General features: G+C 31.4%; 1 protein-coding gene across 3 annotated transcripts in view; it reads left to right on the top strand.

Moving 5' to 3' along the window:
* The first annotated feature begins 510 nt into the window (after positions 1-510).
* Phlpp (PH domain leucine-rich repeat protein phosphatase) overlaps positions 511-19,220 on the top strand; it is a 53,305-nt gene continuing 34,595 nt past the window's right edge. For 2 of the 3 annotated variants that reach the window (XM_088238183.1, XM_088238187.1), the window contains exons 1-3: positions 5,184-5,285; positions 9,429-10,643; positions 17,820-18,019. In XM_088238183.1, coding sequence (XP_088094309.1) covers positions 10,028-10,643; positions 17,820-18,019 — 816 coding nt within the window. In that variant the 5' untranslated portion in view covers positions 5,184-5,285; positions 9,429-10,027. Of the gene's footprint in view, positions 656-5,183; positions 5,286-9,428; positions 10,644-17,819; positions 18,020-19,220 lie in introns of those variants that run through there. The other variant, XM_088238184.1, reaches the window with a different exon arrangement.

Here is a 19,220-nt window from a genome sequence, read left to right as displayed (position 1 = left end):
CAAAAGAATATAAGTACCTACACTTTTTTAGTTGATTTTTTAAATATAAATATTTGCGTTCTTATAATTAACCCAAATAATTAAATTTGGGTGGCCATTTTCAGCGAGTTAATAACTCACTTTTGGAAAATGGAAATCAAGTTGGGGTAGAGTGATCCGTGAGTTCGCAACACGGGACCACAACCCAATTATAATTAAATGTTAATTTGAAACAGCCATTTTTTTAATGTTTGAACCCGTTATGCGTTTAGAAGCTTTTACCAAATAAGTTTCATAAGACATCAAACAATCTAAAAAACCTTTTACAAGAGTTTTCTTAAAATTTTAAATTTCCTCAAATACAAAAAAAAACGTTTTAATCTTTACCTACTGCGCCCCTGTTTTATAAAATAAAATGTGTGCAATCTATGAAGTATAGAAAACAGGCGCTGTTTATCTTTACGAATACTAAAATATCCGCATACAACTGTAAATAGCAGGATGCCACTAAGTAACATCTGTATCTGTATATGTAAATTGTAAATGCTTACGTTAAGGAATAAAGTATTCAGGTACCTTCTGACTACCTTCCTATCAATAAGCTTCGAGTTTTTTTAAACTATATTTGCTGAATAATTGCAAAATTTGGATGTGCGTGATGTGTTTTATTGATGTGGTACGTATTTCAACATTTCTTACCTGTAATTTTATGCTTACAGGTACTAGAGTCGTTGCATAGACGAGGTAATATTGATGTACCTGCATGTTATTGTGTCGGCGATTGTGCAAAATCTCTTTGACAATCAGGCACGGAAAAAAAATAAAACCGAAAAAATTATGCACCTACCTAAAAGATTATAAATTATCTCCTGTATTTTATAAATATGAAAAACAAAACACCAATTTTTGCCGGATCGAATTGAAAAATGCCTTTTTTGGTTATAGGCCGCTTACGGAGTAAACCAGTTATTATTATATCAACTTTTTAGTAGAATAGTCAAAATCATAAACTATTTGTAAAACACTATGAAGTCCTGTATGCGATTTCATTGCATTGTTCAAAAGTGTATTTCTACTACTACTACTTCTACTAACATAGAGAGGATAGACCGCCACACACGTCTATCCTGACATACATCCCTAGCTTCTTCTACATTCATACATCTTGTCATACATGCCTTTTGAATGTGTCTGCTTTTGATATGCCCAAACTTGAGGTTTTTGTTTAGCTTTCCTGGGGTGGTATTCTGAACGCAAAAGCACGCGTAGAAAACGCATTATTAACGCGTATTTACGTACTAAATACACGCTAACATAGCGATCTCTTTGCGCGCAATCCCTTGTAGTACTAGCCCAGGGGTGCAAATATGAATCTTCTCTACCCCCTTAGAGAGTAAATAATTTGAAGATTTTTATTTTTTTAGTGCGACAACGCTTTGTTTTATATTATAATGTACACACTGATGATTAAACGTCAAATGGTGTATAAAACTGCTCAAAAAACGGAAACAAAACTAACACAGTGTGATCATTTCAACCTATTTAAGTGTTTTGGGTAATGCTTAAGGTCGCAATAATGTTCTAAATGAAAATCATCATGTTTGATTTCACGTGTTCATGTTTTTTGACATTTAATCATCAGTGTGACCATATATGAGGCAAAAATTAGTCGCATGGAAAAAATAAATATCCTCAAATTAACCACTCTCTAGGGAATAGAGAAGATTCATAATTGCATCCCTGGTCGTCCTCGCCCTAGGTTACCATTCATATTCATTCTTGTCATATACGTTTTACCAGTCTGACGTATTCAACTAAAGTTATTTCGATAAAGTAAGTTACGCTTTTCACATAAAATTTGTTATTTTACTTTCTTGTTATTTTTGACAAATTCTAAAAAAAGGAAAATGTGAAAAATCAGTTTTTTTCGAAAATTATAAAATTCCCACCATATTCGACGTGTTCATTATAATATTTATTTAAAAACAACCACCTATTGTTGCATGAATTATGAAAATATTGATATTATTTAAATCAAATATATCTTATAATGGTGCAATTCATGTTTTTACTAATGCTTTGAAGTAATCATTAGAAATATATAAGGTTAAACGTTTTCAATTACCTTTTTAAAATTAATTATCTAGCAGCCGGAGTATGCTAATTTCCGCACGCGTATTTAAAAACACATTGCAAAGATAATCTCTCAGACTTCTTAGAAATAATTTTGTTAGTGTTTGCTACCTAGGTATTAATAAAAAAAAAATTTTTAGAATGCTATTGAAAATAGCATTTGTAACATGTTAATTTTGTAAAAAGTTGCAATATATTTGCATTATTTTTTTTGTTTTTGTTGTAAAATACACTACACTCTGCACTGTACACAGTACTCCTCAGAACGGGTTATCATAGAAAATAGGATACTTAAAATAATTTTGTAAAAAAATCTAATAACAACAATCGGTCAGCTCGTTTGCATAATATACGGAAGGTCTCGGGTTCGATTTCCGTAGTAGACATGGAATATTTATTTACAAATGTGTTTTTATTTTAGAATTTTTCATAGTCCCTAAACTGGCACCTAAGTCGTAAGACTGATCATTTTACCTTGATAGAATAAAAATGATCAAGATACGCTGCAATTGGTGTACAATGCAGTGATCTATGCACCATTATGTGTGGAAAACGAATGATGATAAAATTTCGTCACTTTATCAATCATATAGGGAATTATGATGATGATTTAAAAATGAAAAAATAAACACTGTTCGTGAATGAGGAAGTTCAATGCTACGGAAAATTGAAAACAAAAGACGTTTTCTTACGCGTGGTAAAAATACGAGCATTTTATTGTACGGCTAAGTTTCTCGAAAATGTATGAAAAATTAATAAAAATTAACCACTTTGAACTACCTACGTCACAAGTTCTTCTGAATCATCCAATGATTAGATGCTATAGATTTCCGGTTTCCAGGAAGCGAAGTCACGTCACAATTTCACATTATATGTACTGTACATTGTTATTATTCGAATACACGCAAGAATATGTTTATGTGTGCCCCATATTTTAAGATTTTTATTTTTTTTAATTACTCAAATATCAAATTATATATTTTTCTACTTAAGTTTCAAGTTGTGGCATATAGTGACAAAAAAGTTGAAGAAAATCACACGCGTTGTTTTCTACGATCATGACGGTATATATTATTACATACTGTGTTTTTGGCTAGTGAAATTATATATTTTTCTACTTATTAAGTTGTGGCGTAAAGTGACAAAAAAGTTGAAGAAAATCACACGCGTCGTTGTTCTACGATCATGACGGTACATACCTATATTATTACATACGTACTGTGTTTTTGGCTAGTGAAATTATATATTTATCTATTTATTAAGTTGTGGTGTAAAGTGACAAAAAAGTTGAAAAAAATCACACGCGTCGTTGTTCTACGATCATGACGGTACATACCTATATTATTACATACTGTGTTTTTGGCTAGTGAAATTATCTATTTATCTATTTATTAAGTTGTGGCGCAAAGTGACAAAAAAGTTGAAGAAAATCACACGCGTCGTTGTTCTACGATCATGACGGTACATACCTATATTATTACATACTGTGTTTTTGGCTAGTGAAATTATATATTTATCTATTTATTAAGTTGTGGCGTAAAGTGACAAAAAAGTTGAAGAAAATGACACGCGTCGTTGTTCTACGATCATGACGGTACATACCTATATTATTACATACGTACTGTGTTTTTGGCTAGTGAAATTATATATTTTTCCACTTATGAAGTTGTGGCGTTAAAGTGACAAAAAAGTTGAAAAAATCACACACGTCGTTTTTCTACGATCATGACGGTATAATATTTTATTATTACATTCTATGTTTTTGGCTAGTGAAATGATGTTTTTTTATTTTTTTTTAGAACGGGGTTATTTGTCTTAGTCAAATCAACCTTATTTTAATGTTATACTTTTATACGTATAACATGATAAGTAAATAAATAAAGTAGTGTACTTTTAATTTGCTTAGCAGCCTTTTAAATTTTTATTTAAATCGTCATCTGCTAACGCTAACAATATTTCATGTGAATTAAAAATGCTAATTATTCCATTTCTACAGGCAGGTAGCAGGTAACGTCCGCCTCCAGCAGGCGATAGTTGGCAGGCGTAGTACATTTCCAGATTAATTTAAATTCTCATTTCGTATTCCCAGATTCGTGGTGCGGAGGTCAATAGTCTTGATTCTCGTGTTTTGTTCAATATTTACCATCACCGAGAATCATTATATTTTTGATGAAAATACCACTCGATACGTGCACAGAAATTTATATTGAAGCAAAAGCGTCCATAAAGTCCTGCGGTACTATTCTGAGATATATTTACATACAAAATACGCGAAATAAAAGTGTTTTCTACGGCCGCGAGAGCATTTGGAATATCACCCCTGGTCCCCGAGTCGATTCATTAGAAATTTGCAATGAGGAAGTTCAGTTTTTTTTTCATATATTTTTTATTATTTGTTTATAGACTATTAAACTAAGCCAAAAAATGGTTTTGAATTTTTATTTATCATATTATTAGCGCTATGATATTTTTAAGTTCTGTATTTCTGAAATCACTCCGCATGTGACGTCAGAGGTTCTCTTTCGCTTATTATCTGTCAGTTCTGCCGATTGGTTCGTTAACGGTAGTTAAACCGGATATCTAGAACAACTCTTTTATTATTGGTTGATTCATATGAACAAGTGACGTCGAATTTATAATTCATATAATAATTTTAAGATAAAAAAGCAAATAATTTAGATGGAAAGGTAAAAGTCTCACTTTACTTGACGACTGATCAGCTGCAATTCTGGGAAAGCGTATTTGCGGTCGCAGGCCCTAAGCTATAGAATGCTCTCCCAGCAGAGGTGCGAGTCTGTGAGAGTGAAGTGATGTTTCGGAAAAAACTTAAAACCCACTTGTTCTCTGAATCATTTGAATAAATCAGTAGCATGTGATAACAAAATACATTGTTTTAATAAAATAACAAATTTAAAAGCTTCGATTAAATGTATATGTCAATAGAATCACTTTGTAAAGCGCCCTTGATATTACGAAAATGGCGCTATTTAAATTATCCATAATAATATTAATAATAATAATACCCTCATCCCTTCATCGGTGTTCTTATGCAGTGTTTTTTTGTATTTTCAGATTATTGAGAGAGCATGAAGGTTTCTACGAAATAGGTTTGAATCTAATAATGAGTCTATTAACCTCGCCACTTGGCGCAATTACTCTGAGCTATAAACAATGTGAGTTAATATTTACATTGATAGATTAATAATGTTGTTGTTGTTAAATAAAATCACTAGACTTAGATTTTGTGAAATAACATGAATAAATGTATTAAATTATGAAGTTCAGTGCTACGAGAAATTGGGTTTAAAAAATGTTTTCTTACACGCGATAAAAGTTAGGGCATTTAATTGTAAGTTTCTTAAAATTGTGTAAAAAAGATAAGAAAAATGAACTACTTTAAATAACATCACAATTTATCATAAATCCACCAATTTATTCATTTGGTTTACATACAATGAAAAATAGTAGGTATATAATATACAGAAATATTCCAATTAAAAAAAGACTCTACTTCTTTTTCATAAATTACATGTAAACACTAATAAAATACATATTCAAATAAAATTTATAATTCAAGTTATTAAAAAAAAAATCATTAATATAAAATACATCATACATACACTTGCTAACATTAATAAAATACATATTTAAATAAAATTAACAATATAAATTATTAAAATTACACCACCAAAATAATACAACCAATGATAGAGTTGTGATAGATTTTCGATTTCCAGGAAGCCAACCCACCAATCAGGACAATTCACTGAAGAGAACCAGTGAGGTCATGCGTGGAGTAATTTAAAAAATGGCAAAACTTGAAAACATAGTAGCGATGATAATATTATACAAAAAAAAAATAGTTTTTCGCTTGGTTTTATAGTCGAGTCTATTAACAAATATGTTTTTTTTAATTTTTGAAACCACTGAACTTCCTCATCAAACACTTCGTGTTTTTAATGCCATCTGATAAATAATTATAATATCTTTAAACAACTTACTTTATTTTAAAACACAAAAAATCTGCTTTGATGTACGGTAAAAAAATACTAAATACGTAAAACATCAATTTCCTCAAAACTTTAAAAATGTTTGCTACTACTGCTTTCTGGCTTAGAACGGTAGTACATATAAGTATTATAATATTAATAATAATAACTTTTAATCAAATAAAAACAGAACCAATTTTATCATATAACACAATAAAACTTATTTTTGAACATTTATTTGTATTATGTGTTACAGGTTTTTCAATCGTAATTCCCAGATTGCCTGGAAGCATGGGGTTAATACAAAAATTTGGACAAATTAAAAATATTTTTGTGTCCATTATTAGCAAATAGCGATCTTATCCAACATCCTTTGTTTACAATGGACACTTAAATTCTTAACTAAGGACAAAGTATTTTGTCAAAATTTAGATGCACGTAATTATTTGTAATTTTGTGTAAAGAGCACGAGGTCAAGCTCATTATTCATTACGAGATGTTCATCTAATTAAACATCTCCGTTTTTGCGTGGTTATCGTTTTTTTACACAAAAAAATAAGTATGTATGGGTTCACGTACATTTAACTTCAGTTGACATCACGTCTTTATTAGTGATTTTTGGGCAGTGGTATGTATTAAAAAAAACAAAGAGCTCATTAAGAGGATAAACGAGGACATAGAAATTTAATGAACATGGTTTTTCTGTCACTCTCTCGCAGACGCCATCTATACTGTGCAAAACTGCACGTCGGACTGATTACGCCTTACTTAAATCGAGGTTTCGTTGTTCTGTTTTCCGCACAAAAACAGAACCGAACCGATTTTGTTTTTTTAGGAATATCAGAATGAAATTTTCTGTGTTACTTTATACCTTTACCGTTTTTTTAAATTATTCATCATATTTGAATGCAGATAAAACTCGACGGAAAAAAACTTTTTTTGGTTTTTGGATGGTCTTTGCTCCCATAAGAAACTGTTTATTAAAAAACCAAAACGATAGAGACTCGTCAATAGTAAATATCTAGTGTGTACACAAATCACTGCTCTTATGCATTATCCAGGTATCCATAATAATGTACCTTATGTAATACGTAATCCAGGGAGAAAATATATAATATCATTTAATAATATGTATGAAGAAAAGTCAGACCGCGTTTCCTCTTAATTGCAGTTTCTTCAATAATCTAAAGAAAACATCCTCAAAGGCCAAATGTAAAACCGCATCTTTCTTACTGTCTGGAATATTCTCCTGCGTTTGTATTGCTAAAAAAATGTGTATAGTAAACTAAGAAAATTGTACTGGCGAAAGAAATATGTTTACAACTATTTTTAAAAACAATGCTTTTTGACTAACTTTTATCTACAAAAAAGTAGTATTAACAAAGGAAGATAATGTATACAACCTTAATTAGAATTTCAAAACAAAGGTTTGACTATTACACGTAAATTAAGTGTGAAATATTACGAAGAGCTCAACTGGCCAACTCGGGGTGTACTAGAGATGCGGTTATTAGCAGTAACAGTTAATGTTTCACATATTAAACTGTTTTGTGAAACTGATTCTAAATAAAATTTTAGAACAGCGTGGGGGGGGGGGAAGGGAGAATGAGCGGACTTATCTCCTCTCGATTTTATATTGCAGGATTTTACCAAGAAATGTGTCTAAAACACTCTTCTCGGGTTGTGGTTTTATTAATACAGAACAGCTGTATTATTAAATAAATTATTAATTCGCCCGGATACATGTAAAATTTATTTATTTACAAATGGTTTTAATATTATTTGGCTACGAATATGTTTTTCAAAACTCTTCACCTGTTAATTACTAGTACTTTTATGGATAAAATGAAAGCAGACAGGTAAAACTCATCAGACCAAAAACATGGGGGAAAATTAATGTGAAATATGGTTTTAATTATGAAGACAATTTAATAGCAGTGATAATGATTGAAGATTCATATAAAGTGCATTTTAAGTCAATTTTAGTATTGAGACTACGGAGCCCTTTGTATATTTTATAATGGCCGTGAAAGTACCCAATGTCGGTGTGATCGGGGAGCCGCAACGGGTTCCGCTCGGTTTCTCGCCCTTTAGGACTCGGGACTCACCCGAACACAAAAGCACGATCGGAAATGTTATATTATTGTAGTATTGTTTATTGTAAGACTAAAACTTTTTACTAAATTATACCTCGATAAAGAAGCTTGTGTAGTTTTGAAACCGGTCGGAAATATTTTTTTTAAATATAAGTGGTAAAATAATAACAAAGTTGTTTTACTAAATCTTTCGTTCATTTCATTTAATTAAATCATTCACTTGATCAGTAAGTTATACTTACATGATTTAATTAGGATCGAAGGACCATCAAAGATATCGTACATTCAATTTTAAAACAGGTTTTTTCCATTACATTTATCTACATACACTTCTAAGTCTTACACGTCTAAGACTTAAGAAATAATAACAATTATTCGATTTTTTTTAAAAAACTACAAAGTTAATGAATTTTTTCGTTGGTTCATAAAATGCACCATATTTATATTGTATATGCTTGAACCATTTTTTCTTGTAACGTTTGCTAGGTAATAATGTATATTTTAAAAATATGTAAATAGTATATATTTTATTTATTGAAATACTTTAAAATAAATATTTTAAGTTTGTTCAAATGTTAGTAAACAAAAGACATTTGGACAAACTCAAAATATTGTAACTGGTCTAAGAAGTTTAAAAATTGGAAAATTGGAAAATTGTTTTCAGGCTTTGCCTAGTATGGGAAATAATTCGATTAAATTAATCTCTTCGCAACAATAAAGGTTTCATATCTTTAACTTCACTAAAATCAACAGATGGAAAGTTGAAGAAATACGCATGTTCAAACATAGGCAAAATGGTGAAGGTTAACTAGTGTGTAAAATGGCCACTTAAACCAGCCAATCATAAGTCCTGTAAATGCCTAGACTTCCATATTCCCTTCTTTAAGGTATTCTCCATCCCTGTTGTAATTTAAAAGAATGGAATATATAAATCTAAGCCCTGTAAATGCCTAGATTTCTATATTCCATTCTCTAAAATGTTCTCTATCCCCGTAAAATGTTACCAAATCCACTTATAGCACGTTCTTTGGTTTGCGTGAATTAAAAATGTAATTATGTTTACGCATATAATGTAATTTAAAAACACCCGAATCGTATTTAGCACCCAAATCAAGTTTATTGTATGGTCGACCATTTGAATGCCTATAATGTGTGATTTGCTGCCATCGTGGGTCGTGGGAAAAATGGTATCCTGCCTTACATCAACAAATTGATTAAACGCTTGTCATAGACCACCGGAAGAAGGGAGAGAGAAGGGTTTAACCTGAGTCAGCGCACCTTCCTCCGCATCCGGTGCTAAGTACCGGGGGCACCTGCCACTAGCCACTCGCCCCCCTCGAGCCCCGCAGAGCTGCAGCCCTCCAGCTTCGAGTGTTCGCCCAACACCAGACGGCACGGCATGCGGCAGTATGCACTGGACATACGGAGGAGAGGGTCACTGTGAATAGTGAATGGCTTTGTTTATATCGTGCCTGACGCGGCCGAACCGGACTGCTCTTCTGCTTCAATGCATGGGAATTTCGGATCAAGTTCTCACATTGTTCTATTGTTTCTCTTACGTCAGTCGAACGTTTTGCCGGTTGCGTGATAGTGAATGCGGTGAAAATATAAACAACTACAGTTGATTTTGAATTATTAAAATTAATAAAATATTTAACAGTGTAATTACTTGAATATTATAAATACGCGAGTGAAGCGTAAACATGTGTACAAGATTACGGTTTGTTGTTTACTACAGCGTGGAAAATATGTACGAGATGTACATGCGTTAAGCCGGAGAAAAGTGAAATTGGAATCTTACGAGTTTCTCGGAGAAAACCAACTAGCAAAATGGTGTGCAATACAATAGCCACTGTAGGCAACATTTTAGGGAAAGGTGACGGGGTGGTAGAGAGGAACCAGGATTCACCTGTGAGAAAGAAATCTTTCAGAAGACTGGCTTCCACGAGAGGTCTGAAGTCAATTTCTACCGACGATGAAATCACTGAAAAAAATATGGAACCGGAGCCCCAGCAGTCTGGTTGGGTTAGGATATACGCTGGACCGGATCCATTCGCTGACATGAAGAGTCAACTTCTTTTCCTTAATCGGGATATGAATATCAAATCTGTAGCAAAAAGTTTGGCTCTCCCTCCAAGCTTGACCATTTGGATACAATACGGGAGTGGAGAGTCCAAAAGACTTTCAGATAAAGAGTGTCCACTACAATTGCAAGACGAGTTCTTGATTAAGTTAGGATTTCACGACGTTTCTCGAAGGTCTAGAATGGGGATCGACCCAGAGCTCCGATTCCTGGTGAGGATCCACGGAGGACCTGCCGCACCCCCTGCAGGGCTCCCCTTCGCCACTCGAGCTGCACCTCTTCAAGTCCTCAAGGGACTAGTATTTCCTAACTGGAAGCGTCGACCTGTTGCTCTTGTTGGATCTAAACTACTTTTATACCCAGGTAAAAGTGATTTGTTTATTTAAATGTTTGTTTTACATAACAAATATCCAATTAGAGTAGAATTAAGAGCGTATTTTACTGCATACAATCATCATTATCGCATAATTATTATCAAATTATCATTATTGTGCAATTGCCTGGGCTTTGCATTTTATAAAATCTTAAGTTTCTTTTTCGAAATAATTATGACTAATTAAATTCACAGTTTTTTTATTTTTTTTTATTGTAAGTTACACATACATTTTTATTTAATGCGCGTACGAAAACGATTGTCTGTTCCAAAAATAAAATCATTCTTTTTTATAGAATAACATTCAATCGAATTATGTAGCTTTATAATTAGTCTGTTCAATTTAACTCTCTTTCAATCTGTAGTAGATGATACTCGTAGTTTGTTAAAATGCAATGGTATCTATGTACATACATAAATGTCCAGTGCGTTCGAATGTTCAATATCCCTTTGTGAATGTGTTAGTGCCTGTCGGCGAACCAAGTAAACATTAAAAAAAAATATATATTAATAAATTTCATAAACGGTACATGTTTTAAAAAAATTCTATACAGATCTACTTTTATACATCTGGTAAATGTTATCACTGTAACTCTCCAAAAAAAGAGACTAACTCTTGTGCTTGGAGAGTGACTTACACTGTTGTAGTTGTTTATTCATAAGAGTTTATATAATTTTGAATATACGAGTTTAAGAGGAAAAAAAACATAGAATATATAAAGAAAAAAACGTAAAATAATATTACATTCATATTAATTAAAATTTAATGCAGTTTTTAACAAATGAATTAAAATTAGTTGCAGCAGAGAGGGAAAACATTTTTGAGACCTGAATATAGAAGTCTATGCATTTACAGGACTTATGATCTGTATTTGGCTAGGTTAAGTGGCCACTTTACTCACTGTGTAACATTGACCATTCTGTCCATGTGGTCTTTGTAAATGCCTAGACTTCCATACTCCCTTTCCAAAAATGTTCACCCTCTTTGTACCAACAAATTTAGATCTAAATAATTCACTAGAGAGGAAATCCAGCATGTCTGTAAACATTTGGACATACTCAAAACATTGTTTAAACATACAAATTTCGTTGGTGTCAGTAGGCATACTAGGTAGAATGATTTGTACGAAAAGTCTTACAGTTAATTCAAATCTTTTATTTTGCTTGCTTTATGTGTGCAGAACAATAAGTTTATGTGTATGTAGGTACCGTATACCATTAGGTCAGACTTATTTCCATAATACATCATCGTTCAGCTGGCGATGAGAGAAACTATAGAGAAACGCTTTCCTACAAAATATTTTCTGTAGAAAAGGTCTAATCTCAATCATTTTTGTTGCTTTCTTGAGACTTATCTGACAAATCTATAGCATCAATAAATTATTTACAATTTTCTCGTTTTTTCTATTTTGCGATGTACATCGACACATTTTCTATAAGATTGTGAGGTAGTTGGGTAGATGTCAATGGTAAATACTAATCATTTTGATAATACAGTTACGAGTTATTAGAAAAAATCCTCTTTTTCTCTTAAATGAATGTGTGGGAAACCGGTGTACGACAAATATTCATCAAATGTTCAGAAAAATACTTTTTTTTTCTTCGAATAACAGCTGTTTTTTGTGTACAGATTTGTATCAATGTCCTACTTTTGCTATGCACAATATATATATTAATGTATTTAAAAAAAATATTAGCGTTCTTATATTTTACCCAAATATTTCAATTTCCATTTCTAACTAGTTGTAAATAACTCACTATTAGAAAATGGAAATCAAATTGGTGTAGAGTGGGGTTTGAACCTCGGAGCTCTGGCCCGTGAGTCCGCAACACTAGCCACGGGACCACAACCCGATTCATATTATGTATTATGATGAGGAATGTGGGATCAGGTAATGAGTTTGGAAGGAGACAGAAATAGGATCCAGGGAAGAAAAGATCGAGATACGCTGCATTTGGTGTACCAATGCAGTGCCCTATATACCACTGGGTGCAGATAGAGAAATGATGACCCCAAGACTGTTAATATGTATTATGTTTATTCCAGGGGCGTGCGTGGGGATTTTGATAATGGAAGCAATTAAGGCATGGGTAATAACAATATTATACACAGTGTTCTATAAACCCTGTCACACCCGAAACCACGATGATCATTATGAGCAAGAAGACATTTTGGCACATTATAATAAGTTTTCAGAACGAATAAAATTATAAAAAAATAGGTATAAAATAAAAAAATGGGTGCTTACTTCTGCAGGGATAAAACGAGGAGGGGGGAGTCTGATACACCGCCAACAGCGCGACCGCGCATCCGCGCCCCCTTGCATCTCCCTTGCAAAAGTAAGCAACCATTTGTTCTTTTTATGTATATTAAAAAAAAAATCGATCTAAAAATTTATTTTAATGTGCCAATATGTCTTCTTGCTCATACTGATCACCGTAGTTTCGAATGTGACAGGGTTTAAAGAACACCCTGTATATGTATACATGTATATATAAACTGCCCTCAAGAAATTATAGACAAACTAAATAATATATACATTCGATCAGAAATAATAACAATAATTTTACATGTCTTTATTGTATTCCTACTCCATCACAAAATAATTATGTTAGTATGTTTATTTATTTTAAACTTTATTTACATATACAACTTATATACATATAAGGGCGGGCATATTGCCTTAAGGCAATTTCTTCCTACCTACCCAAACCATTCTGTTCGAGAAAATTACAACTACATAGACATATTTTAACAGAATCTTATAACTTTATACGACAATTTAAAACAAAAAATACAGTAAAATATGAAGAGAGGAGAAGAGAGGTGATAGGATGGAAAAAAAGGGGAAAAGGAACTGGCTTTTTATCATTTTTTAATAAGGCGATTGATAGTAATACTCCTTCGCAATTTATCGTGATTATAAATAAAATTATTAGTACATTATTTGTTTACAGTAATCTAAATGCTTTGTATAATATGACTGATAATTGATTAATTAAACATGATATTTTATAAACATTACTTGGCTAAATTTAGGGGAAGCAATGGTTCATTTACAGGGTGTTCTTTAAACCCTGTCACATCCGAAACCACGATGATCAGTATGGGCAAGAAGACCTATTAGCATATTAATATAAATATTTAGAATGAACAATTTTTTTTTTTTAATATTTAAAAAAACAAATGGTTGCGTACTTCTGCAGTGGAGAAGCGAGGGAGTCGCCGCCGCGGGGTTGATGGTATATCAGACTCCCCCCTCCCCCAACCTCGTTTCTCCCCTGCAGAAGTAAGAAACCATTTGTTTTTTGTAATATTTTATTTTTGTAAATTTTATTTGTTCTAAAAATTTATTTTAATGGGCCAATATGTCTTCTTGCTCATACTGATCATCGTGGTTTCGGATGGGCCAGGGTTTAAAGAACACCCTGTTTACAAAAATTCAGTTTAATACTCAAGCTTTTTACGAAAACTGTTATAGTTTGGAGTTTTATTATTTTTTCTATGCTGGGCTTTTTCATTTATTTTTTGTTTGAAATTTCAAACAATATTTATTCGTAAACCTTTACCGATTATTGCGTAATTTTATTGTTAAAAGCCATCCAAAAAACTCTTCAAAACAAAACATTAAATATAATATTATTTAGACACTGAAAGTACTCACTCTATACACCAAAACCGTTTTAAATTTCAAAGGTCTTCCCATCGGTTTTGATCATAAATAGTTTTTTGCACAAATTTTTCAAATTTTATTTTCATTTTTGCGTAATGCTATAATTTATTTACTTATTTTTTTTTTTTAATTATTGCTGGGGTTGTTCGAGCCAAGGACACTAATTTAACAATTTTTTTTTTAAAGATATAATATGTACGTGGAATGGTATATTCTGCCTCAGTCTTTTGAGGCAGACACTACAGACTCTACAATTCGTAATTTTTAAAAACTCTTAAATGACTGTGCTAAAAAAATCCTTTACGAACAGTGGTGTAACGTCGTGCTACGTTAAGCAAAATACGAGATACTTAGAAATACAGGTATATAAAAACAAAAAAATAATATGCGTTATATAAAAATACCGTTAAATAATCTATTTTCCATAATTCATAAAAATTTGTTTATTTATGCTTTATTAAGTAAGACCATAAAATCTTTAGAACTAATATAAACTTTTATAAACATTACATTTTTTTCAAAATTTCTCAAGAACATGTTTTTTTAAAATTAATTTTAAATCATTCAATTCATTATTTTTCTTTTATCTCTTCAGGTAACTCATTGTACAGCTTCAATCTCTTGTACATTGAGTTTTGAGATTCTGTTTTTCTCATCATTGGTAATCTTATCTTTTTTTATCTCTGGTTTTATATGTATGACACTGTTGGTTAAATTATGTACAAAAATTGCTTTTATATTTTATTTGCAGCTTTACTGTGAGTAAGCCAATTTCTTTGTGCATTCTTTCTACATTATAAAACATATTTTTTTTATAATCCTCAAGAATTTGTATATTTTTAATTTCCCCTTTATTACATAAAAAAGGAATGGAAGAACAATAATTTATATGTGGACATTTGATTGTTTTATAGATAAGAACACTACTCTTTATACCCAATACATTTCGTAATCTTCCCATAAAAGATTTTTTATATTTTTTCTTTGTAACATATTGAGAATGTGCTTTGAAATTTAAATATCTATCTAAGTAAAATCCGAGATACTTTATTTTATCCACAAAATTTATTGATTGATTTGGTGTTTATTTTGTAGAACTCCATATTTAAACTTATAATTAGAAATCAAACACTGATTTGAGTCTACTGAACACTTTATTTTATTTTTACAAATATAAACATATAAAAATAAAAACTTTCTGACGATTGTTTCGCCTTATTGGGGCATTTTTAAACGAATGTGAAGATTATTTGGATTGAATGTCCTTATATAGTTATATAATTCAAGGTACTTTAGTAGAAAATAAAAATAATCTTATGAACTATAGCATGTACATTAATCGTAATTGAGGGAAAAACCAATGGTTAAGGGTGAGGCTAAGTGTTTAATAGGTAATGGGGAATTTAGGTATTTATATTTGAATTTCGGGAAAAATATAACAAAGTAAGTATTTATTGACATAAGAGTTTGTATTGTGAGATAATTAATGAAGCTTTAAAATAAAATAAAGTGTTCAGTAGACTCAAATCAGTGTTTGATTTCTAATTATAAGTTTTCACAAAATTTATATTTGAATTATCAATATTAATATTGTATCCCTGGGGTATATTTTTTGTCCCAATATTCATGTATTTTATTATAATATATTACAATTTAGGCCTATTGTAGCAATACTACTTAATTATTAAAAAATAAGAGATATATATTAAGTCTTGTATATATTACAATAATATAAGATTACATCTAGACTTCTGTGACATCATAGATACAGGGAGAGTGGAGAGTGTTAATAAAACGAACGTTTTTGAAAAACATACAATAATTGATTTATTTTTACAATTACTAAAAAACATGCAAATTATTAATCTTTACTCTATAATATATAAATGCAGATTGAAGAAATAAAGAAAAAAGTAGTTTTAGGTTTAGTTAAAACAAAAAAAAATATGGAAATTGTCTGTTCCGTGAACACGGTCTCATGATACGGACACAGGGTACCATAAGGTTATTATTAACAAACAAAGCGCGAACGGAATTTATAAAGTTATAAACATATTTTAGAAACTAATGACGTACAAAACATTGATGAAGAATGACTTTCCATAAAAAATATACGTTAAGATTCTGCTGTAGGCTTGACGAATTAATTCTACCATAATCCAACAATTAGGATTGGTGAAACTAAGAGATCCTTTACGTTCTTTTGAGATCATTACAATCCTGAAGTTCATTTATCATTAATTATCCCAATCATTAATCTCAAGGAAAACAAAAGCAGGTGGAAAGATGCTGCCTGAAGCATTTTTTACGAACCCGACCGTGGTAATAAAATTTCTTTATTTTAGCTGATGTGTTTTGGCCAACTTTATTCAATCCATGGACTGCAACAATTGTTGTTGGATTTCTATTATAGAACTAGTCTCGTTTAAATTCCAGATCAGCTGTTTTTTTAAGTTTAAAACAATTCGCTAAAATCTTTTCTATTCCGAACATTATGCATGTGTTCACAATTTTCGCCGTGTTATTTTGTTTTTTTTTTATCATATCCGTCAAATATCTCGTGGCGTGGTGGTTAAGACGCTTAAATCAAACACGGTTCGGGGTTTGATTCCTGATAAGAACGCAAAAATTAAATCTTATTTAGAAAAATAAACAAGAATAAGCCTGGGTGTCCTATGCTGTAATTCACTATTGTAATTGGATCTCCTGGCATATTGTGGTGCAAACAACAATATGTTTCCGATATCTTAGAACCTTTTCATTAGCTTTGGTTGACGCTTTTTTTAAGCACTTCTCTCACCGCTCTCTAACTGTGTTCATCGGTCTTCTCATTTATTTCCAGAATTCATGATCTGTAATAAAAATATAGTATGTTTTGTATAATTTTTTTTCACGAAACGGACAAAAAAAATACCGTGAACTAGACATCCGTTTCATTGAACTCTCCGAAATATTATGTAAATAAAAAATAAAACACATTTATTATTTGATGTACCTTATATTACCAGCAATTGATATCTCGAAATAAAAAAAAATGCACTAACGCTTACCTTTTGAGTTTGTTGTAAAACAGCAACAAAAAACTACTAAGAAGACAAAAAAAATCACAAACGTCTTCACTACACAATGGCAGGCACAAGAGTAACGTACGTAGTGTGATATGATACTAAGTACGGCAAGCAATAAAAATATTTAAACTCAAACAGTAATTGAGTTACTACTCGTAGAATAATATAATGTCCGTTTCATGGAACGTCCGTTTCATTAACGCTCTCCCCTAAGTACGGGGTGGCGCGTAGAAAGTGTGGTTTTTGAAATTGAAATAAAACACTGTTTAATATATTTTTTTAAATTGTGCTCTCGGTACCCCTTTAAAAAAAACGAACCGAATAATAAAATAAATGAACCGGAATTTTACTATTTATATTTACTGATTTCATTTTCTCCTTTCACTGCGATTTAAAAGTTATGATGAATTTTAAAAATTTCCAGGCAGCTTGGACGGCCTGCCCGAACTGGTGGAACTGGGGGGCGGTGAGGTGGAGCTCCGAGGGCCGCGCTCCGCCCGCCTGGTGCTCCGCCTCACGCCGCCCCCGGCCGGGCCCCCCAACCCCCCGCCCAAGGACAGACACGTGTTCCTGGGGTTCGACCACTACTGGGAAAGGAACTTGTGGTTCTCGTGGATAAAAGAAGTAAATATCACAAATTTATCATAAATTAGATAAGATGGCTACCCGAAGAGTCAGTTCAACAACAACATTACCATATTAAGAAAGCAAAGACAAATTTAGAATCGTCAAAAATACGACTCAATGGACTTGAACACTACAAGACTTGAAAAAACTATATTGGAGACAAATTAAAAATCAACCTTAAAAAAGCGTACGATGACTAGGTACACTAACCAGATGAGACGTAAAATGAGTAAATTGTTATATTTTTCTTATATTTATAACCATAAAGGGTTTTTAAAAAAATATACATAAATTTTAAAAAAGTATTATTAGAACATGTTAAGTAGAATTTGTATGAATCTTACCAACATTATAAAGATTTTAGCGAAAATTGATGTTCAAATATAGGCAGAGGCAGAATAGTGGATGTTCCACACCATGTAAAGTGGAAAAATGCAATGTCATATCATAGGTAGGTACGTCCTGTACATGTTTTCACTTTAATCCTTTCTCAAACTAGTTTAAAAGATCGTGCATTTTCTTAATGCGACCCATTCCTGTAAAAAGGTCAAATTAATACATTTTATTCATTTCTCTTCATATTTATTTATATTTTAAAGTCAAAAAATTTAACAGCGATATTAAACAATACATGTATAGATGTATAATACATATTATGTATTAGTGTAGATAGTAAAATGTACATACATTGCACAAAATTAAACACTCAAAACAAGCGTTTATGAAATTTATGAATTGTTAACTGTTAAAATATGTTTTTTGTCTTCAAAATAAATAAACAACAAAATTATACGCTCAAATCCAACATTTTTAAATGTAGCTACTGGAGTATATATTTTAACTGCAGTTATATATATATATATATATATATATATGAGACAATACGTGGGTAATATAAAAAATCTAAAAAAACTCCCTACCTATATATACACAATAGAAAGCACATCCCTCACTAGTGTATTCATAATGACAGCTTTAGAATAATAATAAAAAAAAATTATTGAATAAAATTGTCACCGTTTTTTAGCATTGAAATAGAGGAAAAAATATTTTTTAGTGTTTATAATTTATAATTAATACATATGTAGGTTTTGCTGTCTTTAAACCTTTAAGCCTTTTACGGTATAATTTAAATTGCTATAAAGAGTTAAATTAAAATGCTAATATTGGCGCATTCTAATTTAGGTAAGAGATAAAG

This window comes from Micrasema longulum, unplaced genomic scaffold, assembly GCF_059751315.1.
Source record: "Micrasema longulum isolate JH-2025_06_02 unplaced genomic scaffold, ASM5975131v1 h1tg001834l, whole genome shotgun sequence".
In the NCBI taxonomy this organism is placed as follows: Eukaryota; Metazoa; Arthropoda; class Insecta; order Trichoptera; family Brachycentridae; genus Micrasema; species Micrasema longulum.
The sequence above is the reverse complement of the archived record's forward strand: the minus strand, read 5'-3'. Positions and strand labels throughout refer to the sequence as shown.